Here is a 21820-nt window from a genome sequence, read left to right as displayed (position 1 = left end):
AAACAAGAAGAAGTGTGCGCGAATATACTGACTCTTTACAAAATTAAAAAATAAAACTCAATTTCGTGTCCCGGTTTTTAAGATTGACATCTTCCTTTGGAACTACTTTTCTTGGTGCTGAGTGCCACAGACAGAAGTTGGACAGCACTCAGTGGGATTTGTTGACAATAATTAAATATATATTTTGAACACTGACAAGATACTGTTACTGTTTCATTGGTCGGACTTGCTACTGCCTTTTTATCTTGGAAATGGAATTTGTACATTGTTGTTGTCGGGTGAAGTCAATTTTACTGAAATAGATTCCAACGAGAAAAAAGTCCCACCAAAAAAATACTTCAAACCTTCGAGAGAGCAACAGAAAAATGATCCGTTTTCCACTTCTGCGTTTTTGCACAACAGACTGAAGCCTGCTCTGTTCTGTGTTACAGCTGGTCATGCAGTATCTGTACTGCGGCGGCACCGAGTCCCTGCACATACGCAACACTGAAGTAATGGAGGTAGGACAGACTTAACCACAGCCTGCCGAGCGACAGCCCCAAGTATTAGCATTTCTAATCCCGAGTCCTGTGCCTCATTCTGTGTGGCTGTACTGTTCCCTGCAGCTCCTGTCTGCAGCCAAATTCTTCCAACTAGAGGCCCTTCAGAGACACTGTGAGATCATCTGCTCCAAGAACATCACCACGGAAACCTGCGTGGACCTCTACAAGCACGCCAAGGTGAGAGACCGTGTCCGGCGGCTGATGGCAAATGATCCTGTTAAGTCGTGAACAGGCCAAATATTATTATTCCTATATTTAAGGTGCCACGTAACATTATTTAGCTGCTGCAGCCCGGCAATTAAACAATCATATTGTCTATTTACTTAAAGCTGCTGTAATCAACTTCTTTTTTTTTTATATATATTAATAATAATAATGGGCCAAATGACTGTAATATTAAGGAATCACTCATGGTGAGCATTTTAGTGTCTTTCAGGCTTGTTTTTGGTTTCACCACCAATTTTACCGTTTAGAGTCACTCTGACCACCCTCGTAGTTCATCATCATGTTTTCAGTGAAAAGTTGAATTGTGGAAAGGCCACAATATGCTAATTAGTCAGCAACAACAACAACAACAAGGAAAAACAAAGTTTGCGAGCAGCTGGTGAACATATTGGAGCGTTAAGCTGCGAGAGAAACAGATATTTCCATCAGAAGTTAGTTGGAATCAAAACATACAAAACAAAGGAATAACATCCACGCTAAAGTTGCTGAATGTGTAAACAATCCACCGCTTGCTAACATGTTTGCCGTATCAATTTCATTTTAATCTCTATAAGCAACTTTTTTTTTTTTTAAATTGCTATTAAATAGGTTCATTGTGGTGGTTTTAAACTGTTAACTGAGAGTAAACTGACTGATTGTTAAACATCGTGTGACCTAAAAAAAAAAAAGGTCAGCCTGTTGACATGCTGACGTCAGCATTTACCTCGAAGTTTTCATAGTTCTCAAAAATCCCGGCAACATGGCTCCTCCTAAAGGCACCACACCGCTGTGTGTTCTGACCAGAAATGTCCATATTTTTAAACCCAAAACATAAACCGTCAGAGTAATACCAGAGTCGTATATTCTCTTCGGCCCCGAGAGAGTCAAAAACTCTCCCTTTTTTATTTTTTTTTTTCAAACTCTCTGCCTTCTTGTGTCTCCCGTCGTCTTCTTCCGATTGCAGTTCCTCGGCGCGGCGGAGCTCACGGCTTTCATCGAGGGCTACTTCCTGAAGAACATGGTGCTGCTGATCGAACTCGACGGCTTCAAGCAGCTCCTGTACGAGCCCCCCCCCGCCGAGAGCCCCGCGTCCAGCCCGGGCATCTGCTCCGACATGCTCCTGGACCTGGAGAAGACGCTGGCCACTCGCATCCACTCCATCCACCTCTCCACCTCCAAGGGCTCCGTGGTGTGACGCCGTCCTCTCGCCCGGGAGCGCCTCTCCGATCCGGCCACAGCGTCCACGTAACACCACGTTTAAGCACCCAGTGTCCCCCCCCCACCCCTCCACCCCACCCCCGCTGCAGAAGACGAGCAGTCGGATGTTTTTCGTTTCAGGAATTCCCTTTAAATCCGCCTGATGAGGGTTTGACGTCGGCATACGAGACAGAAACTTGGGACTGTTGTTGTCCTCGCGGCTCCCAAAAAAACAACAACAACAGAACTGCCTTGACCCAACAGCATCACTTAGACCTACCCGCGATTATAAAACTTTCTATTGTATTTCATCTCTAGGATACGTGCATGAAATACACACTGTACACTTTTTTTCACTCCGAAAAAAAATGAAATAAACGTAGATTAGAGTTTAAACTCGATAAAAGCAGCTTCGTCGTAATCTCAGAGAAACGAGACCGCGGTTTACAAAAGCGGGAGTGGACGCCATCGCAGCAGAAAGTTCGACAACATGCCAAAATAGAAAATATAATCCTTCTATACAGCCAATAAAAGTGATCCGTAGCAATGCCAGACTTTTTAGGCGGACTCGTTTTCATTTCTGTCACTTCTACGTCGGATGCGTTTCACTGTGTTTCTACCTACTGTGTGCGGAGGCCAAACTGATCACAGGAACTTCCGCTGATCCGGACGAAAAGACGGCCCACTCAGTGAAATCTATGCTGACTTATGCTTGAAACGTGGAGGTCCTACTGGGAAATTAACTTGTGATAACTCCACGGATACCTTTTTTTTTTTTTCTTCTTTTCTGCATGACACATCCTCAACTGAGCTGCCCTCATTTTGCTTTTTAATGCAGAGCTGACTTTACGGACCTACTTTTACAGAGGGGGAAGTAAAGGGGGGAAAAAACGCTGCTTATTAACTTTCTATCCACTGCAAAACAGACTGAGCGGGATTTGGCAGGGACTTCTTTCTCTCTGACGATATTTAAAAGCAGAGTGTAAATAAACTCATCGTGTTGGTCGTTCCTTTTTTTTTGTTTTGTTTTGTTTTTTTGTAAACTGATGTACAGTATTCTCCAACACTCGCTTGGCTGATGACACCAGTCTCCATGAATGTGCTCCCTGCTGTGTGGTTGTCTCGTTTATGCAAAGTTGCATGTTTTAACCTGTTCGTATGACTCCTCTGTTTTTTTGCTTTAGGCGTGCTTCTGTGTGTAGATCGGTGGGGCCGAGTGTCGTCGATTGTTCCGGTTGAAGTCCAATCAGAAGATTTTTTTTTTTTTTTTACCCCTGAAATGATTTATCTCTTTCTGGTACGTTCCTAATGGATCAGGGTGGATCACGTTGAAGTCACTTTTTGTTTTTAGGCGTTACCTCGGCTGAATCTCTTTAAAAACATGAATTTCATGAAAGAAACGTTGAATTTCTGCCCACTGATACCAGCGATCCGTGTCTGGATGAATTAATCAATCCACAGGTTTTTCTCATTTACACCTGGAATTGAACTGCGTTCTCGTTATCTCAATTGAGCCCGTAATTCGATCAAATCTCAGAAGGCATATTAGAATCGTCAACAGATGGCACATCCCAGCTGAAAGGAAGCACTGCTGCTATATGAGCATTTTGTTTTTCCAGTGCCGAGCGAACGTTGCTGCTACGACAGAGCTTTGGGTTCGCAGGACGAGGTGGAGTCAGGGGACCTTTCAACCTGCAGCACTGATGTTTGATCTTAGGTCAAACGACAAGGACGAGATCTTCATCTGGCTGAGATGTGACGACCATGCGACCCTTAAGCACCTCCGCTGGACGATCCCACTGCGTTCTGCGTCAGTTTTACACCTCCTGTTAACATGCGTTTTACCGTATCCAGACGTTATCCAGCTGCAAATTGCGTGTAAATACCAGGTGTAAATGGGGTAAATCTGGACCGTGTTACTTCACTTTTTCTTTTCTTTTCAATTTGCAAATATGGGAAAAAAAAAAAAAAAAGTCCAAATATTGCACACCAAAAAAAGTTTCTACATTTTGCCAGGGCGGCAAAGTGTCTTCATATAAATCAATAAATGCAAAACGCAGCACGGAGCATTCAAACAAAGCAAATAAATAATGACTTACGTAAAGCACGTGGCCTCAGAGGAGAAGACTGTAAGGTTCCTCAAATCAATACATTAAGCAACTTTAAATCATTTTCGATTACTTGATTTAATTACACAATCCTTACTGCGTCTTCTGCTTCTTTTTAATTGGCACCAACTGTTCCTCTGTAGATATTTGGCGTTCCACTTTGTGAATTTGATTCCTCACAAAAAGTCCCTTGTGTCTAAACTCGGTCCTGAAAGTGTGCAGGAATTCAACCTTTTGCTCCACATGATTACATTTTCCCGCACGGCTTTGTCCACCACGTGTGCATCAAATAAACACTTATCAATTCTAAAAAATAAAAATAAAAAGGACTAAAATGCCAAAAACCAGACGTGAAGCGGCAGCCCCGGACCGTCGGCCTGCTCTTTAAACGATGCACGCGCGCTCAGAACGGAGCGAAGACCTCATGCAGATCAACAGTATTTTAATATAACCGAGACAGTTACCTCTCTCCCTTCGAGGAAATCAAACAGTATATTTCATGAATGTAAGAAAAGTTGAATATTTAACAAAACATTTGCAATCCAGCAACAAACCAAAAAAAAAAAAAAAGATGCTTCCCTCTGTTTCTCAATGCAAACGTCTCTGAAGTGTCCTCATACTCTGTGCTGGTCGTTTCTCCGTTTAAATCAGACCGTACCTCCAACGCAAGAGTCTAATCTAAAAAATATTGTAGCACACTCAAAATTACTGAAATATTTGTTTTTGGGCCCAACAAGTCATTTTAATAGAAACGCATACGAGTTGGTTTTAGATTCTGTAAATAGTTACAGAAAGGGAAATATAGATATTATCCTACGACTTTATTTTCTTACCTACGTACAGTACATAGCACTATATATTTTATTTTACATTCCACAGCTATTTTGTTTTACAAAAGTGAAAAAGATTATATAAAAAAGATGCTTTTAAATTTCAAAAAAAAAATTAAGCAATATTTCCATTAGATTGTATTAAGGAGCTACAGTATAAATGTGAGTTGAAAAAAAAAAAAAAAAAAAAAAAAAGCCTGGACGTATTATATTTCTTTGGATTTTTGTGACACCCCATGTTGTATTTCTTCGACCGGTTTTACCTTGAATGTTTAAACGGAAGCCGGTGAGTTACTTCGTCAGCGGACGGTCGGCCGGGTCGTCCGACACGCCCACATTTGAATGGAAACCTGCGAACTAAATGTGAAATGTAACTCAAAAGATGCAAAACCTGTCTTGTCTCCTCGGGAGGTAAAAAGGTTCATGATGATGTCAAGCACTTCGTGTGCCAGTGTTACTGTAGCCTCACACACACACACACAATCAGAAGCAGTAGTTTGTTGGCGGTGAGCTTAAATGAAAGTCTCGTTGTGATCCAACAGCAGCTGATTATGACTTTAACATTAAAAATATATATATAAAAAAAAAAAAAAGAACTAGATGAAAAAGACTTAAAGCTCATTTGTTTTTTTTATTGGTCTTAATGTTTAGCGAAGGGCTAACGTTAGCTCGCCACTGTAGTTTTGATTGGAGCGCGGGTCAAAGGGTAAATGTCGGTTCGCATGGCTCTTCTTGTTTAATGTTGTTGAGAATGTCGCTCTGTGCACCGGCTTCGTCTGACAAGACTCTTCCCCTTCATTTGCCTGCGTATTTGTTTGTTCCCCGGTAATAATAAACAACATTTCTCCTAGACGCAGTGGAAAAACGTGCATGGGATGTTCACTAGATTTTAAATCCACTCGGGGAGGAGAGGGGAGGTGGTGGTGGTGGGGGGGGGGGATGGGGCGGGGCGGGGAGGGGAGGGGGGGGGACTTTTGCTATTTTATTTTTATTTTTTTTTCCTTTGATGAAAACATGTATATTGTACAAAATATATATATATATATTAAAAATATAAATTATACATGGTGTGAGAAGCAGGGACGTGGTGGAGTATAACAACAAAAAAGGAATGTTACACTCGTGCTACAGTTTCTGTTGTTCCATGACATGCTTTTGTGGACAGCTAATAAAAAGACCACAGTTTAAACCATACGAAGGCTTTTTTTAAATTATTTTTATTATTATTATCTCTGCTGTGTTTTCAGCCACGTCGGCCCTCCATGAAATATGTCGCACGGCTGGAAAAATGTTCACCTCTACAGCCAAATATCTCCACAATATGGACAACAGACAGGAAGTAAACAAAGCAGGTTAAGTTTGGAAAAACTTGTTTTTCTGAAACGGCAGCATCCTCTGAATAAAGACGTGACAAATTTGGCCGCGAGCCCGGTACGGCGTTGTTTTATCGATCCGCGCTCTTCGACCCAGCAAATGACTCAACGTACTAAAAGTCGTTAACGACTCCCTCCCGAAGCCGGCGCACTGTCTGCAGTCACACCGATGAAGGTCATAAAAAGTCTGGCGGAGAATCTGCCTGCGACTCTTTTATAGGGATTACACAAGGAAATCCTCTCATGAGTGTATTATACCGCCGTGCACGTTACAGTCGAGCCTGGATCACCAACTGGGCAAAGTGGGCATATCTACCTGTACTCTTATTTTTTTTTTTACTTTATACACTACTGGCAATAATCAATGGCTCCACAAACATAACATTTGCACACTCCTAAAAAAGAAAATAATATAATCTTTTCTGCCATGATGTAACCAGGAAACACTGAGAACATATTTACTCTGAGTTTAAACATTCAACAGCAAATCTACAACGACTAAAAACAAGAATTTATCAACAAATTGGAAGAATTTTGTATATTTCATCCTGAAGCTCAAATCGTCGTTTCCTCGAAAGGCCTCTAGGTGGCAGTAATAACCGCCGTCCTTGTGTTTATGAGGCGAAGAAGAAGGACATGTTTCCGTCTTTTTCCTTCGGGCACCCACAAAGTTCAAATGATCTCAAGGTGCGAGTTTTCTGGACCAAAGTTAGCGGACGAGATGTCTTCAGCTGGTCGTACGAGCGGACATTGACGTGTCCACGAACCACCGAACGAGACAAGTGAAACTCGGGTGTTGTTAACTACGCCTGCGCACTCCCACCAGAAATCGAGCCGCCCTTCCTCCCCGCCAACCTGCACCGCAGGGTCGGGCGGACGTCGACTCACCAACGGCCCCGAGTCGATTTGCTCAATCTCGTCGACGACTTCCCGAGACGCCATGGAGAGCCCGCACCACCACGAAAACGGTGAGCCGGTGAGAAGTCAAACACGCGTCGCCCATCGCGAGTTATCGGGGTTTTTTTTACGGTGTGTGCGCACGATTCTGAACATGGCGTACGCCGCTCCGGAGGACGGCGGCGGTGTGCTTTGTGCTGCGTTAACGAGCGCCTTGCGAAGCCGCCGTGCGCGGGGGTTAAAAGGAAGGAGCTCAACGATAGTTGGCCAACAACCAGTTTTGTTCATTTATCGTTGCGCAAATGCGTCCGAGTTAACTGTTAGAGGCAGTTTAACTACCCGCGTAGGTTACCGACCGGTTAGTAACCGCCATAACGGCTGATAAGATGCTGCCTTCACGGCCTTCGGCTAAATCCGCAACTAGCGTTGGTGGCTAAAAACAAAACAAATAAAAGACTTGGTAATGCGAAAGTCTGAACAACGCGTCTTCTTACTTGCGTGTACCCGTTACTGAAAACGTAAGGCCCTGTCAAAGAAATGTTCGTTGCTTTTAGCATTGTCGGTAACTCGGCTTTTCTTAAGAAAAGTCACGACTTCCGACTACCTTTGTTGTGGGCGCTGGGGTCCGGTGCGTCTAATTACGACACTTTGTGCGAGTCCTTGAACGCGTCCCGGGGTATTTCAGGAGGAGGTTGGTTAGTTTGCGGTCGTATCGTTAATTTAAAACGCTGTTTAGGAATAGTTTTGTTTGGAAATAAAATAATAATATAAATAAATAAAATAAATAAATAAAAATAAATTACAAGATGGGCCCATCTCCAGGCCAATTTTAGTTTTTAGACCGCCATTACCTCAGTTTATCTTGTAATATATAAGTAAATAAGTGGTTAATTCAATTCCGATAATATGAAGGAAGGGACGTGTAGTCTTCCAGAATAAAAGCACTAGTTGGTTTTTCAGGCCTGTATGAACCTGTTGCGCTCAAACTCCAATTAATTTGGTCATCAATTCATCTAACGATCAATAAAATGATTAAAAAAAAAAAATCTGTATAATTTACCGAGCTGACATATTTTGATTGCTACAGAAAAAAACAGCTTCTGTTCACATTTTAAATGCTGAAATTGAGGCTTTTTTTTTTTTTTTTTTTTTTAATATAAACAAAATTATTAAAAGTTTGATGGACAACCAAACACATGCTTTCAATTAATTGTTTTATAAATGTGTCTTTCTATTTAGAGTAAAAAAAAAAAAATTACAAAAAGAAGCTGTAACTTCTATGTGGCACTGACAATAAATTTGATGTATATTTTAGTATACCAATTTAAGAAAATAGTATTTGACCACATGGCCCTCATCAAACTGGAGGTAAATCAGGGTTTCCTGAATAAAAAAATATATATATATATTCAGTGCAATGAATAAACCTCTGGCATTACCATGGAAATGTGTAAAAATACAAATATTATTGGTTTATTCCAATTTGTATGTAATTAATTCTAAATATTAAACATTGGATGTAAAGTAATTGCTGTCTTATAAGACATATCACCGATAAATCATAAATACTTTGAGCTCAGCTTGTAACCTTGCATGTTTATTTTCCAGATGCGCCTCTCCTGCTGCCGTCCCTTCGCCTCTTCATACCTCCGCTGCGCCTCGTGTCCGCCGCCATGTGGCACATCGTGCAGAGGGGCAGCGTGCACGACTACGGGATGGTGGAGGAGTTCATCTGCACGGTCACCGACATCGTGCCGGAGCTGCTGAACGCAGACGAGAAAGCTCAGCTCCTTCTGGGACTCAGAGCCCGGGTGAGACGCTTTAAGTGAAGCTCTGAACCGTCAAAGCAAACGTGCAAACGTAACGGAGTCGCCTCGACCTGCATCTAAACAATAAACAACAACAACAAACCTGAATTATTATTACTATCACGCTCGTAGTTTTTCTTGACTTTAACCGACTCGACCGTCGCTGCTGTCTGGTCGTAGGTGGTTCTGGAGTTGTGTCAGACCGAGCAGGTGACGGACACGGAAACCATCGAGATGCACCTGGACCGGATCAAAGCCCTCGTGTCCGCCTGGGCGGCGCAGGTTAGCTTCCTCAAAATGTGACGTGCAGGTCTGCAGCGTCGTCGTGTTTTCCCTTCTAGGTTTTTTTGTTGTTGTTGTTGTTGTTGTGCTTAAAGTGCAGCTGCCGTGCGTGTTTCTGTTCCAGCCCAGTTTTGCAGACGTCGAGTTCCCAGAGTCGAACTTCGTGGATCAGGTCGAGCTGTTGCTGAAGGACCCCGAGGAGAAGGAGAAGTTCTTCCAGGTTTGTCTTCAACAGCCACAAAACGTCCGATCTCCGACGGTTACGCGGTACTTGCGGATGAAACCGTAATTATTCATATTTTTTCTGCAGGATGTTTTCCCCACGGATTTCGGGCCCGAGTACGACAGCGCCCTGCAGGTGCTGATGCTGGACTTCCTGTCCAAACTGGAGAAGCTTCTTCCAGTACCGGACATTCAGCAGGTAGCAGAGCGAGAGCGGGAATCTGACCTTGTTCACCACGACTGAAGCTGAAACTATCAGACAAACCGATTTCTCAAATCACACTTACAGTTTGCATTAAAAAAAAAAATTTTAAAAAGTCCTTCCTGGATCCAGAACTTGGGAAGTGAAACCTGAACACAGTCAGACGTGATTGTTTACATTGAAGTGCGAGTGACGCTTCCCGAGGACGTCGTTATCTGCGATGTCCAAAAAAAAAAGAAGAAGAAATCAGAGGAAAAAGATGCTCTGAACACGTCAGGGTTTTTATTTATTTTATCGACTGCGAGCGGTTCGGTTTAAAGTGAAGAGAGAGAAATGTTAAACACGCGTACTCGGCTTCAGTTTTTAATGGTCTTGCGTCTCCTCCTCAGACGGCGTCCCTGCTCAGCGCCGCCCCGGCCGCCCTGGAGGAGTGCGCCCACTCCGTCCCCGACCCGCAGCACCTGAAGACCGTGCTGCTGTACCACACCACGCTCGGACACTTCGATTTATCCGGTGAGTCTCCGCTCACGGAGCTGTTGTCTGTTCCTCGTTTTAAAAGGCTGCATTACCGTAAAGTGACCTCATTTTTTTTACCAGACTGTTCCTTTCACCACCCAATCATTAATGTGCACATGGCTGATTATTATTTTTTTAAAATCTTACTGTGTAAATATTTTGAGCGCACCAATTGTCATCCCTACAATATTGTTTCAATATTGATATTCAGGTATTTATATAAAATATGCTGATATTTGATTTTGTCCAGGTCGCCCAGCTATAATTTTTTCCAAAAGCATTTTAAATAATTGGTCAAGATTGGAGCCATTAATTTTACAGATAACTAACTCGTTAGTTATTTCTCCAAACTGACGGTGTTTCGTTGACAGCTGCTAACCATGACGCCGATTCTTTCCCTCCCCGACTCAGACGAAACTCCGACCATCCCGTCCTCCTTCGGGAACTGCATCCTCTCCTCGCTGTCGCTGCCCCAGCTGGAGAAGGTCGTGATCGGTCCGGACCACATCCAGCGTTCGTCGGACCAGATGCAGGGCTGCGTGACCGTCCAGGTGGAGGGCGAGACCGTGACGCTGCTGGACTTCATACAGATCGAACAGCCGCCCGGTTTGGTCGAGACCGACGACCCGGAGGAGCACGAGGTGACCGAGGAGGAAACGGTCGGCGACGAGTTGCACGAGGACGCCGGCGACGCGCTGAAGCCGGCGGCTTTCCAACCGCTGAAGCAAAGCAAACGTCTCCAGCTGAAGAGGAAAGCTTTAAAGGACAAGAAAGACTCGGCGATGGCGAAGAGGCAGAGGAAAAAGTACTCCAACAACAAGACGTGCCCGGTGTGCGGGAAGACTTTCCTGCGAGCCGCCGCCATGAGGCGACACCAGGAAATCCACGACGCGAACCGCGACCTCAAGTACCAGTGCGGCAACTGCGACAAACGATTCAGGGACCATTACGACATGAACCGACACACCATGCGCGTCCACGAGAAGGGCGAGATGGGCGGCGGCGGCGGCACCAAAGAGGAAGACGTAGCGGAGCCGTGCACCTCGGAGATGTCCGACAACAAAAGCTGCTTGCTGTGCGGGAAGTATTTCGCCCGCCAAGTGGACATGGAGCGACACATGAAGTCCCACTCGGAGGACCGCCCGTACAAGTGCTCCTTCTGCGAGAAGAAGTTCAAGAACCTCTACGTCTTAAAGAGACACCAGAAGGAGATTTGCAAGAGCAGAGAGGAAAAGAGGCCGAAGAGGAAAGAGGCGCAGCGCTCCAATCTGCCGCCGCCGCCGTCGTCGGAGGCGTCGTCGGACGGTAAAATCTGTCCCATCTGCAGCCGCATCCTTCCCTGCACCGCCGACATCGCCAAGCACTTGCGGTCCCACTCCGAGGAGCGGCCCTTCATCTGCATCGCCTGCGAGAAGGGCTTCAAGTACAAAGACACGCTGAAGAAGCACCAGATCATTCACGGCCACGAAGGCATCCGGGAGGAGGAGAGCAAGACGGTGGAGCAGATTTTGGCCGAAGCGGACTCGCAGAATTGCGCCGACGCCGCCGAGAACAGAGAAAGCGGTCCGGACGCCCCGCGGGGTTGCCCGTCCGCGCCGGTGCAAAAGTTCGTCAGGAAAGGCCTCAAAGTGTGCCCGGTCTGTTCGAGGGCGTTCGACAGCGTCAAGACGTTGAACCGGCACGTCCAGTGTCACACGGACGACCGGCCGTATCACTGCGTCCACTGCAAGAAGCGCTTCAAGCACATGCACGGGCTCAAGAGACACCAGATCTACGCCATCTGCCACAAGAAAAGCGCCCGTTTCCTGTGGAGGAAAGAGGCGAGGGCGGGGCCCAGCGACGCGGCCGGCGCCGACGCCGCCGCGCAGGGCTCCTCGCTCAAGATCCCCGTGTGGTGCTCGAACTGCGGCAAGCACTTCGAGTACCCGTCGGCGCTGAAGGAGCACCAGGACAACGTGTGCAAAGTGGACCTGAGGGAGATCATGAAGTGCGACGACTGCGGCAAGGAGTTCAAGAGCATGACGCTGCTCAAAGTGCACCAGAGGATCCACGACCCGCTCTACTGCAAAGAGTGCGGCAAGATCCTCGCCAACGAGGCGGCGTTCGAGAGGCACAAGCTGATGCACCGGCCGATGCAGTGCACGATGTGCGACAAGGCTTTCACCCTGCTGAGGCGCCTGAGGGAGCACTACGAGAAGCAGCACAACTTCACGGGGCCGTTCCCCTGCTCGCAGTGCGACAAAACCTTCATCCAGCTGTCCTACCTCGCCATCCACCAGAGAATCCACAAGGGGGAGTTCCCGTACACCTGCAGCATGTGCCCGGAGAAGTTCCGGTCCTCCAACTGCCTGACGGTTCACCAGCGGAAGCACACCGGCGAGAAGCCCTTCCTCTGCTGGCAGTGCGGCAAGTGCTACCGCTCGGCCTCGGAGCTCACCGTGCACATGGGCACCCACTCGGAGGAGAGGCCCTGGGCGTGCACGCAGTGCGACATGGCCTACCGCACCAAGCTGCAGCTCACCAACCACGTGGAGCAGATCCACATCGGCGTGCGCTACCCGTGCAACAGCTGCGGGAAGCAGTTCATGAAGGAGACGTCGCTGAAGCGCCACGAGCTCATCCACACCGGCGAGAGGCCGCACCAGTGCACGGTGTGCGGGAAGACCTTCCTGACCGCCAACGAGCTGCGGCTCCACAACCGCTATCACACCGGCGAGCGGCCGTACAAGTGCGAGGTGTGCGGCAAGGCCTTCATCCAGTCGGGCTACCTGAAGTCGCACATGCGCATCCACACGGGGGAGAAGCCGTTCAAGTGCGACGTGTGCGACAAAGGCTTCAGGCTGTCGTACCACATGAAGAAACACAGGCGGACTCACGCCGGCAAGCCAAAGAGCTACGCGTGCGAGGAGTGCGGGTTAGCCTTCCTCCAGAAGAAATCCCTGTGGGAACACTCGCTCACTCACGACGTGAAAATAGAAACGACTTTCACGGACCAAGTGAGAATAGAATTTCAGTAGAAACCCTTTTTTTTTTTGTTGTTGTTGTTGTTTCCCTTTTAAGATGTCCAGGTTTTTTGTTTGATCATCGACTTGACTTTTTTTGATTTGGTGATGTTTGTTTTGGTGATTCACATGTTATGAGACGGTACGTGTTGGAAACCAGTGATTCATTACTGCTTACGTCGCTTTCTGAAATAAATCTGCCTCAAATGATTTTATTGCTTCATTTGTGTTTTAAGTTCAAAAAAAAAAAAAAAGAAGTGCTTCAGATTTTAGTCATTAATTTAATCAACAAGCAAAATGACGAACAAGTGAGTTTCTCCAGTGTACACGTTGTTTCTATCCGTTTTATATCATTTTAAGTTCAATAATTTATGGTTTGGGCTGTTTGTTGGAAAAAAACAAGAACTTTTAAAAATTAAAATTGTGACTTTTTCCTTATTATTTTCTTCAGTTTTAGAACTAATGCAGAATTCATTTTTGTCCATTTAAAGCCCACAAATTTACAATTTTCTGTGTCAGATCTTGATGTCTTGAGAGACTGCAACCAGAATCTTTTGGTTGTTTTTTTTTTATTTGCAAATTGACTCAAACAATTAATCATTAAAGTAGTTACTGTTTAACTTTCTGTCACGCCACTAATTGACTTAGTAAAAAATATATTGTAAGACTTCATCTGTGATTAGTTCCTGTTTGTCAGCGAGTTAAATCAATGAAGGTCAAACTTTAAATCCAACTTAAAAACAGTAGCGCAGCGGTGACGTGTCCCGATTCGGTCCAAAGTTTAAGCTTCTTGTTTCTGCTGTTAGTGACAAAAAAACAAAACAATTTAAATAAATAAAACACATCAATTCACAAATCACACATCACAGGGTTCCCTGGAGTTAATTGCCCAGTTGTTTTCACCTGTGTTCTCAGCGTTGTTTCCTCACCATCCTTTTAATTCGTGTGAATGTTTTGCAGCTGTGATCACACTCGGGCGTGGAAGCGCAGGTGTTATAACGATGGCAGCGTTCCCTTTTCGGGGCGGCTGGTGACACCAATGATTATAAAACGGAGCCGTGGTTGATTCCACCTGTGTGTTCACTAATGTGTTAAAACGTCAGCTGTGTGAGGTTCAGTATGCAGGGTGGACATGATGCCGGTGGGCAGTCAGTAGTCTTCTCCAGCCAGTAGATGGCAGTATAGTCATGATAATGAGGCCTCACCCTTTACAGGGGAACTGTATAAGCTGTCAGTCCCCCCCCCCCCCACTCCCACTCCCTTTCCTCTCTGCAAGCTTCCTAATGCATAAATAATACCCTTGTTTATCCTTCATTAACAGCCACATCTCAGTAAACACAGACATTTTTATACACGGAAATCTGCAGGGAAGTTTGTTTGCAGCTTTTTCCACTTTATGCATAAACTTCACAACAATTTGCAAATTCATGCTCTGCTCTTCCTCGCAGTGTGTGTGTCACCTGACTGTCGACGCAGCAGAGTGAAAGATGAAGCAGCAGCAGCAGCAGCATCCCCGTGTTCAGGAGAAACTGCTCCCATCTCTCAGGACAAAAAAATCAAAAAAGAAATATCAAAGGCCGACTGAGTCAGAATCTCTCTAGAGTGTTGGGAGCAGATCACTTTTTAACCCAAAGCATATTGATTTATATGGGGCTGTAATTGCTTCAGTGTGTCCTGGATTATTCCCCCCAGTAATTGAGGCCTGGCAGCGGGGCTCTTTACTAGACATAGCCTCCTCGGTGCCAGGTGGTGGGCAGAGAGGAGCACCGCACCCACTCCCCCAACCGGCCGGAGGGGAGCCTTGGAGCCGGTGTCCCCGCCCGACCTGCAGCGTGCCGTCTCTCGCAGGCCCCTCGTCCAGCTCAAACTACAGCACGAGGCGGCGCATCGAAGCCGGAAAGCACTGACGGCTCGCTGCAGCGTCACCGAGTCCTCAATCTACGCTTTGCTTGGGATGTTTGGCCTCTCGCCTGTGGTTTGTCTCTCCAGGATTAGTTGTGTTTACTGAAACCACACATTAAGGCTGTCATTACTCTTACATGCTATTGTTCAGTATTTTTTGTTTTGTGTTTGTGTTTCTGACTCGGTGGAACATTCCCGGATTTTGTAAGAGATGGGAATGTTTGCACGCTCTAACAGGTCTGGAGATTAATGTGGTCACAAAAATACACAGGTTAGACAAAATAATGTCAAGGCTCCACACCCGGGAAGGACCCGGGTCGCTTATAAAGCCGACACTGCTCTGACTTTTGTCTTCGCACCTGCAGTTCAATAAAGAGAGGTCATTAGGAGTGGAAAACGATGTATTGAAGTAATGACAGTTTGACTTTTGGTGGATAGACTGAGACTATCAGGTTACTTCGTAGGGGGATGTCCCAGATGGATGTAGGAGCTAAGACACTGGAGGTGGTAGAGTGGAGTAGACAGATTTTAAAAATGAGTGTTTATGGCACCAAATCCCAACATGAGCAATCTTAGGACAGTAATGTCAGCAACCCAACAAATCTCCTACAACAAGAGGAAAAACTTCCTTTTAACAGGAAGAAAAACCTCTTACAGCAAAAAGGGAAAAATACTTTTAACAAGTAGAAATACTTCCTACAGCAAGAAGGAAAAACTCCCTTTTAACAGGAAAACGAACCTCCTACAGAAAGAAGGAAAAACTCCCTTTAAACTGGAAGAAAAGCCTCCGACAACAAGAAGGAAAAACTCTCTTTTAACAGGAAGACTAACCTCCTACAGAAGGAAGGAAAAACTCCCTTTTAACAGGAAGAAAAACCTCCGACAACAAGAAGGAAAAACTCCCTTTTAACAGGAAGATGAACCCCCTGCAGCAAGAAGGAAAAACTCCCTTTAAACTGGAAGGAAAAACTCCCTTTTAACAGGAAGATGAACCTACTCAAACAAGAAGGAAAAACTCTTTTAAAAGGAAGACGAACCTCCTACAGAAAGAAGGAAAAACTCCCTTTTAACAGGAAGAAAAACCTCCAACAGCAAGAAGGAAAAACTCCCTTTTAACAGGAAGAAAAACCTCCAACAGCAAGAAGGAAAAACTCCCTTTAAACTGGAAGAAAAGCCTCTGACAGCAAGAAGGAAAAACTCCCTTTTTAACAGGAAGATAAACCTCCAAAAACAAGAAGGAAAAACTCTCTTTTAAAAGGAAGACGTACCTCCTAAAACAAGAAGGAAAAATTCCCTTTAAACTGGAAGAAAAACCTCCGACAACAAGAAGGAAAAACTCTTTTATCAGGAAGAAAAACCTGCCCAAAAAAAAAAATCATTAAAACTCTCCTCTCAATGTGGTAGTTAAATTTTAACAAACAACAAGCTGTAAATACAACAGTTGGCTTGTTGAACAAGTAGGCAAAGTGTTGCTTTTTTACACACTAAACACACAAGGTGTAACATTAACATATTAACATTTGGAGTTTATGCAGATTTCTCTGATTAGTGCTGTGAAATCGGTATTAATGAATTAAGCAGTAAATTTAGACTAAAAGCTCCTTTTTGTTTGTTGTGCGTTCAGCTACTTGGAACGAACCACAATCAAATCCGCTTCCATCCACACTGAGCTTGTGTGTCTCTTGTTTTCATCACCAGTAAATGAGGGGGAACAGCCTCCAAGTTTAGTTTGTCGAAAATCCTGCCACAAACAGTTAAACTGTCCCAGAGATTTCTTCTTTTTTGGGGGGGAGGGAGGGTGTGTGTGTGTGTGTGTGTGTGTGTGTGTGTGTGTGTGTGTGGGAGTGGGGGGTGGGTTTAAAAAAAAAAAAAAAAAAAAAAGCAAAGTTTTGATCATCAACAGGCACCGCAGAATTTCCTGGCCTTTTTGCCAAAAATCCCGTGACCCCTGCGTGTTACTACGGAAACACAGCGTATCAAAACAAGCACCCCCATTTTCTTGCATTTGCTCCATGACGCACCTTTATTTCTTCCATATGACCGACGTATATGGCACAGCGGAGGGCCTTGATAACAGTATGCGCTGTGAATGCACGGACAGCTGTGCCACACACACACACACACACACACACACACACGTACAGCAATAACCACCACGCTTCGCTTTCTCTATTCCCAATACGTAATTTTGTTTTACATGAGTTGAGAACTTGTGATGTTTGGGAGATGCTTGTTCACTTGTGTTCAGTGTTTCTGCTCACGCAGGTGTTCGTCAGCAGGATTTTAATTCCCCGGAAGAACACAGAGTCCGCTTTCCCCTTAAAGATGTCCTTCTGGGTGAGTTTTTTTTGTTTGTATTTTGCAATGATTACTTGTTTATGAACTTCTCTCGCAATATAAGTGTTTTGATTGGTGCCTTTCGGGAGGGTAAATCTGCTTAATACGAGTACGATTGAGCACCATGTGTCTCTAAACGAGGGGAAATTGATAGCACCTGGGTCAAAGAGCCGCTAATTTGCCAGGCCTTGCTCTGATTGGCTAACAGATGTCAAGTGACAAGAAGGTTTGGGAAGCCAGTACTCTGGTTTGTGTTGGGGATTTGGGGAAGAGGGTGGGCAGGTTTTTGTTCTGGTTTGTTTTGTTTTGTGGCAGCTCTGAATGATTTTGAATTATTTAAAAGCCCCAAAACAAATAATCACCGCCTGCGTGTGTGTCCGTCCTCTCCCTTAATATCACCAACACAAGAGAAGACGCACACAAATAAGAAAATCTGAAATTACCCCTTCAATCACTTGAAACAGACACCTTCATTTCATTGTTTATGCACCACTTCTTCTTTTTTTTTCTTTCTTTTTTTTAAAATGTTTTTAGTCAATGGATTGAAGGAGGAAGCGTAACACAGAAACCACTGAGCTGGAAAAACCCTCAGACTAATCAACACAATGGAGAAGGATTGCTCTCCTAATCAAGTGTGTGTGTGTGTGTGTGTGTGTGTGTGTGTGTGTGTCCTCAAGTGAACCTGTGTGTGTGTGTGTGTGTGCGCCCCTAAATGTATCCCCAGCCTCACACTTTCCCTCCCATCTTGGATACCAGCCCTCCATCCTCACCGCGTTCACGCAAAAACCAAACGCTTCTGGCTTTTCATGACCCCCCCGACACACACACACACACACACACACACACACACACACACGCCCACACCACCGTCGCATTCATTTGCATTCAGCGCTGCTGTCTGTGTCCCTCTCACTCGGACATTTGTTTGGCAGGACGGACCCAACGGGATGCTGTCAACGCTGCAAAAAATTTCCATCTTTCACGAGCCTTTCTGTGCTGCGTTGTGTTATAATGTAAGAAAAGCTCCAAATGAGGTGATAGAAGTCAGTTTGTGACCAAGAATCTTCTTTCTTTTTTTTTTTGTATAACCCTCGTTTAACAAGACAGACTGAAGCAGATCATTATTCATAAATTCAAGAAATAACCCTTTTAACAGTGGAACTTGAATGCAAATACGTGACACTATCCCAGTGGCATCATTTCTTTTAAACATTTCCTCAAAGAAAAGTTTTTTTTTGTTTTTTGTTTTTTCTGAGATTCATTCCTGATCAAAACTGCACAGACAGACACTTTTTGCAGCGAACACCGTCTCCTTCCTCCAGTAGAAGGGAGTGAAAACAAGCGTTTTCCTGGTCAATGAGTTCACCGGGGTGGACGTCTCCTCAGACAAGGCTGTGGGGGGGGGGGAGTGGTGGTGAGGGGGTTCAAAAGTCTTGCAACCAAAGAGAAAAGAGAAGGAGGGGAGGGAGAGAAACCTGGCACCGAGGCGGCTCAGAGAAGTGGGCATTAGAGAAGGCGAGCAAGGGAAGGTCAGCCCCCCCCCCCCCTCCTCCTCCTCCTCCACCCTCCCTCTTCTTCTTCCCACTACTGCATCAGCAGATGTGCTGCACAAGCCCATCATCAATACTGCCAGACCACAGCGTCAGTGATAACAGGAAAGTCTGTGAAGCATTTACACGCTCGATTGTGTCGTCGTTTTTTTTTTTTTTTCAAAGTCAGCAGCCGGTGAAAGATGAGATGATTTGGCGTCTAAGTTCAGCTCCTGGCATGACAGAGAGGGCTTACGGGCGTCAGTGACCAGGACGCGTCCCTGATCTGCCCCTAACAAGGTCATCGCTCTGGTTCGGAAAAGCAGCTTTGTCCTTCCGATCGGAGGAGCATCATTATCATATTCCACGTTGTATCAGCAGCTCCTGAACGCTGACGCAATCCACCAGAGACGCTGCCGTCCTGCCGGGGGGAGATAAGTCACAGATTGAGGTCGCGGAAACCGAAAATTAGGACTTATCGCTTTGCAGTAAACAAAAGTTGAGCAAAGGAGCTGAGATCTTTGGATGCAGATTAGTTGTTTTAATAACACCGACCATCTGTAGAAATGCGATGGTGTTAAATCCAGCTGCAGCCATTTATTTCCATCATCAATTCATCTTCTCCTTAATGAATTAAAAATCATGATGGATGGCCATAATACGTTCACCAGAATCACATTTTAAATAGCAAAAATGTTCAATTTACTATCCTATTTCACATCTTAGAAGCTGGTATCAAAACTTTTCTGGATTTATTTATTTTTAACAAAAAAACGCAAGTGGCACATCAATAACCAACAGTTGTAATCCTTAAATTGGTTTGAGGGGCTTGGGGATGTGAGAGGGTTTGGGGGGTTTGGGGATATGGGAGGATTTGGGGGGTTGAGGGTTTGGGGGATTTGGGGATGTGGGACGGTTTGGGGGGGTTGAGGGTTTGGGAGGTTAGGGATATGGGAGGGTTTGGGGGCTCGGGGATGTGGGATGTGGGAGGATTTGGGGGGGTTGAGGGTTTGGGGGCTCGGGGATGTGGGAGGGTTGGGGTGGTTGAGGGTTTGGGGGATTTGGGGATGTGGGACAGTTTGGGGGGGTTGAGGGTTTGGGAGGTCGGGGATATGGGAGGGTTTGGGGGATATGGGAGGGTTTGGGGGCTCGGGGATGTGGGATGTGGGAGGATTTGGGGGGGTTGAGGGTTTGGGGGCTCGGGGATGTGGGAGGGTTTGAGGGGTTGAGGGTTTGGGGTTTCGAGCTGGAAGAAGGAAGCAATACAAGTACCTTTTCTCCCGGTGTGAATTGCCTCAGCTTGGCCCCTCTGTTGTACAGCCGTTGTTGACGCTCCTGGGCCTGGAGCAAATTCTCACGTGACATCTGACCCAGTGTGTGGAGTTTTGCTCGCAGGTCCAGGACGTACTGAATTTCACTTTTGCTGGGGCGAGGACCCTCCTCCCAGTTTTCCTTAAGCAGGTCGAGCAACCCCTTGTGGTTTCCTGCCAAACAGCAGTTCAAAGGGAGAAAATCCCGTAGAGGCCTGGGGGACCTCCCGCACTGCAAACAACAGAGGATCAAGCCTAATCCCAATTACGTTCATCGTCGTGTATAAATTTACGAATCATGGACTTTAAAGTCTTATTCAGACGCTCCACAAGACAATCAGTCTGTGGGTGATAAACACTGGTCCGAATAGACTTAATGCCCAGTAATCCATAAAGTTCTCTCAGTGTTCGTGACATGAAGTGGTCAGTCAGAATCTCTTTCGGGATTCCGACTCGGGAGATGACCTCAAACAGAGCCTGCGCAACACTCTTTGCCGAAATGCTGCGCAACGGCACTGCCTCAGGATATCGTGTTGCTTAATCCACCAGGACTAACACAAAGCGATATCTGCGTGCGCTCCTGTGAAATGGCCCGATGAGGTCCATGCCAATACGTTCAAATGGGACCTCCATCAAGGGTAGAGGATGTAAAGGTGCCCTAGGAATGGCCGGCTGGTTTACCAGTTGACACTCCGGGCAAGATGCACACCAACGGCGCACATCGTCGTGAACGCACCCCCGTACACTGGCCCGGGTTTCATTTATGAAACCCAGGCCAATCTGTCCCCAAGATTAGGAGGTGGGTAAGGCGGGAGGCTAACCGCAACCTTCACTTTGTTTTTTCCCCCGATATCTAATTTCTACAGCCACCATTGGCTAATCGTGAACATCCCCATGCACACACTTAATTCTCACCCACGATGCCTCCACCAATGCCCCGGGCCAAACCAGGCTCTGGTGGATCAGAGACTGTATACAGCCCGAATCCACCATCGCCTGATGTGTACCCCCCTGGATCCTTACCGGAATGCGATACGTCGCTCCTGGACCGGGGGAGGGTGTTGGAGGGCCGGCAACCCGAACCGTCTGTCCTGCCTCCATTAACGGACATTCCCTCCGGTAGTGTCCGGGCTGCCCACACCTCCAACACTCCTGCCCTGGCAGTTGAGGACCCCCCTGCAGGTTGGGAAGGTTGCCGGGGCTGGCCGGACCCGTGGGATCGGTGAACCTGGGGGTTGTTAGTGCCCGCGGAGCTGGCAGGGCCCGAGCCACCCCCGGTTGCTGGATCCGCCACCGCGGCGCGGGAATCGGTCGGGGTGCAGCCGGCGGCCGACTGCCATCCCCCTGCCCGCTGGGATGAACCGCGAGGTGGTCCTCGGCAAGGGTGACGGCGGCCTCTAGCGTCGCCGGACGGTGGCACTCGTCAGTCCACATTCGGCTCAGCTGTGCTCATTACACCTTCCCGGCACCGTTCCCTGAACCACTCCTCCCACTCTCTACTCCCTGCAGCTGAGCTAACCACACCCCGCCACCACAGGGGGATTTGGGAATGTGGCAGG

At 46.3% G+C, this 21820-nt stretch overlaps 2 protein-coding genes across 4 annotated transcripts in view; both read left to right on the top strand.

Moving 5' to 3' along the window:
- The window catches only part of LOC138621995 (ankyrin repeat and BTB/POZ domain-containing protein 3-A), a 160608-nt gene extending 155131 nt beyond the window's left edge, over positions 1-5477 (top strand). For all 3 annotated transcript variants that reach the window (XM_069700435.1, XM_069700437.1, XM_069700436.1), the window contains 3 exons: positions 432-500; positions 606-719; positions 1711-5477. In XM_069700435.1, the coding sequence (XP_069556536.1) occupies positions 432-500; positions 606-719; positions 1711-1941 (414 nt within the window). In that variant the 3' untranslated portion in view covers positions 1942-5477. The remainder of the gene's footprint in view (positions 1-431; positions 501-605; positions 720-1710) is intronic.
- A 1412-nt stretch (positions 5478-6889) lies between these two features.
- LOC138621993 (zinc finger protein 11-like) lies at positions 6890-13393 on the top strand. Its single transcript, XM_069700434.1, has 7 exons — positions 6890-7222; positions 8760-8962; positions 9140-9241; positions 9366-9461; positions 9552-9662; positions 10055-10178; positions 10593-13393. The coding sequence occupies exons 1-7, from the start codon at positions 7195-7197 to the stop codon at positions 13196-13198; spliced, it is 3270 nt and encodes a 1089-aa protein (XP_069556535.1). The 5' UTR covers positions 6890-7194; the 3' UTR covers positions 13199-13393.
- The last annotated feature ends 8427 nt before the right edge of the window (positions 13394-21820 follow it).

The sequence above is a fragment of the Brachyistius frenatus genome, unplaced genomic scaffold, assembly GCF_029030835.1.
Source record: "Brachyistius frenatus isolate BFR_SWC_R1_liver_20210118 unplaced genomic scaffold, ASM2903083v1 Contig_33, whole genome shotgun sequence".
Classification (NCBI taxonomy): domain Eukaryota; kingdom Metazoa; phylum Chordata; class Actinopteri; family Embiotocidae; genus Brachyistius; species Brachyistius frenatus.
The sequence above is the reverse complement of the archived record's forward strand: the minus strand, read 5'-3'. Positions and strand labels throughout refer to the sequence as shown.

Coding starts and splice junctions, on each gene's coding strand:
- LOC138621993 (XM_069700434.1), top strand. CDS start 7,195: ATGGAGAGCCCGCACCACCACGAAAACG. Junction 9,242..9,365: donor TGTCCGCCTGGGCGGCGCAG/GTTAGCTTCCTC, acceptor TTTCTGTTCCAG/CCCAGTTTTGCAGACGTCGA. Junction 10,179..10,592: donor CGGACACTTCGATTTATCCG/GTGAGTCTCCGC, acceptor TCCCCGACTCAG/ACGAAACTCCGACCATCCCG.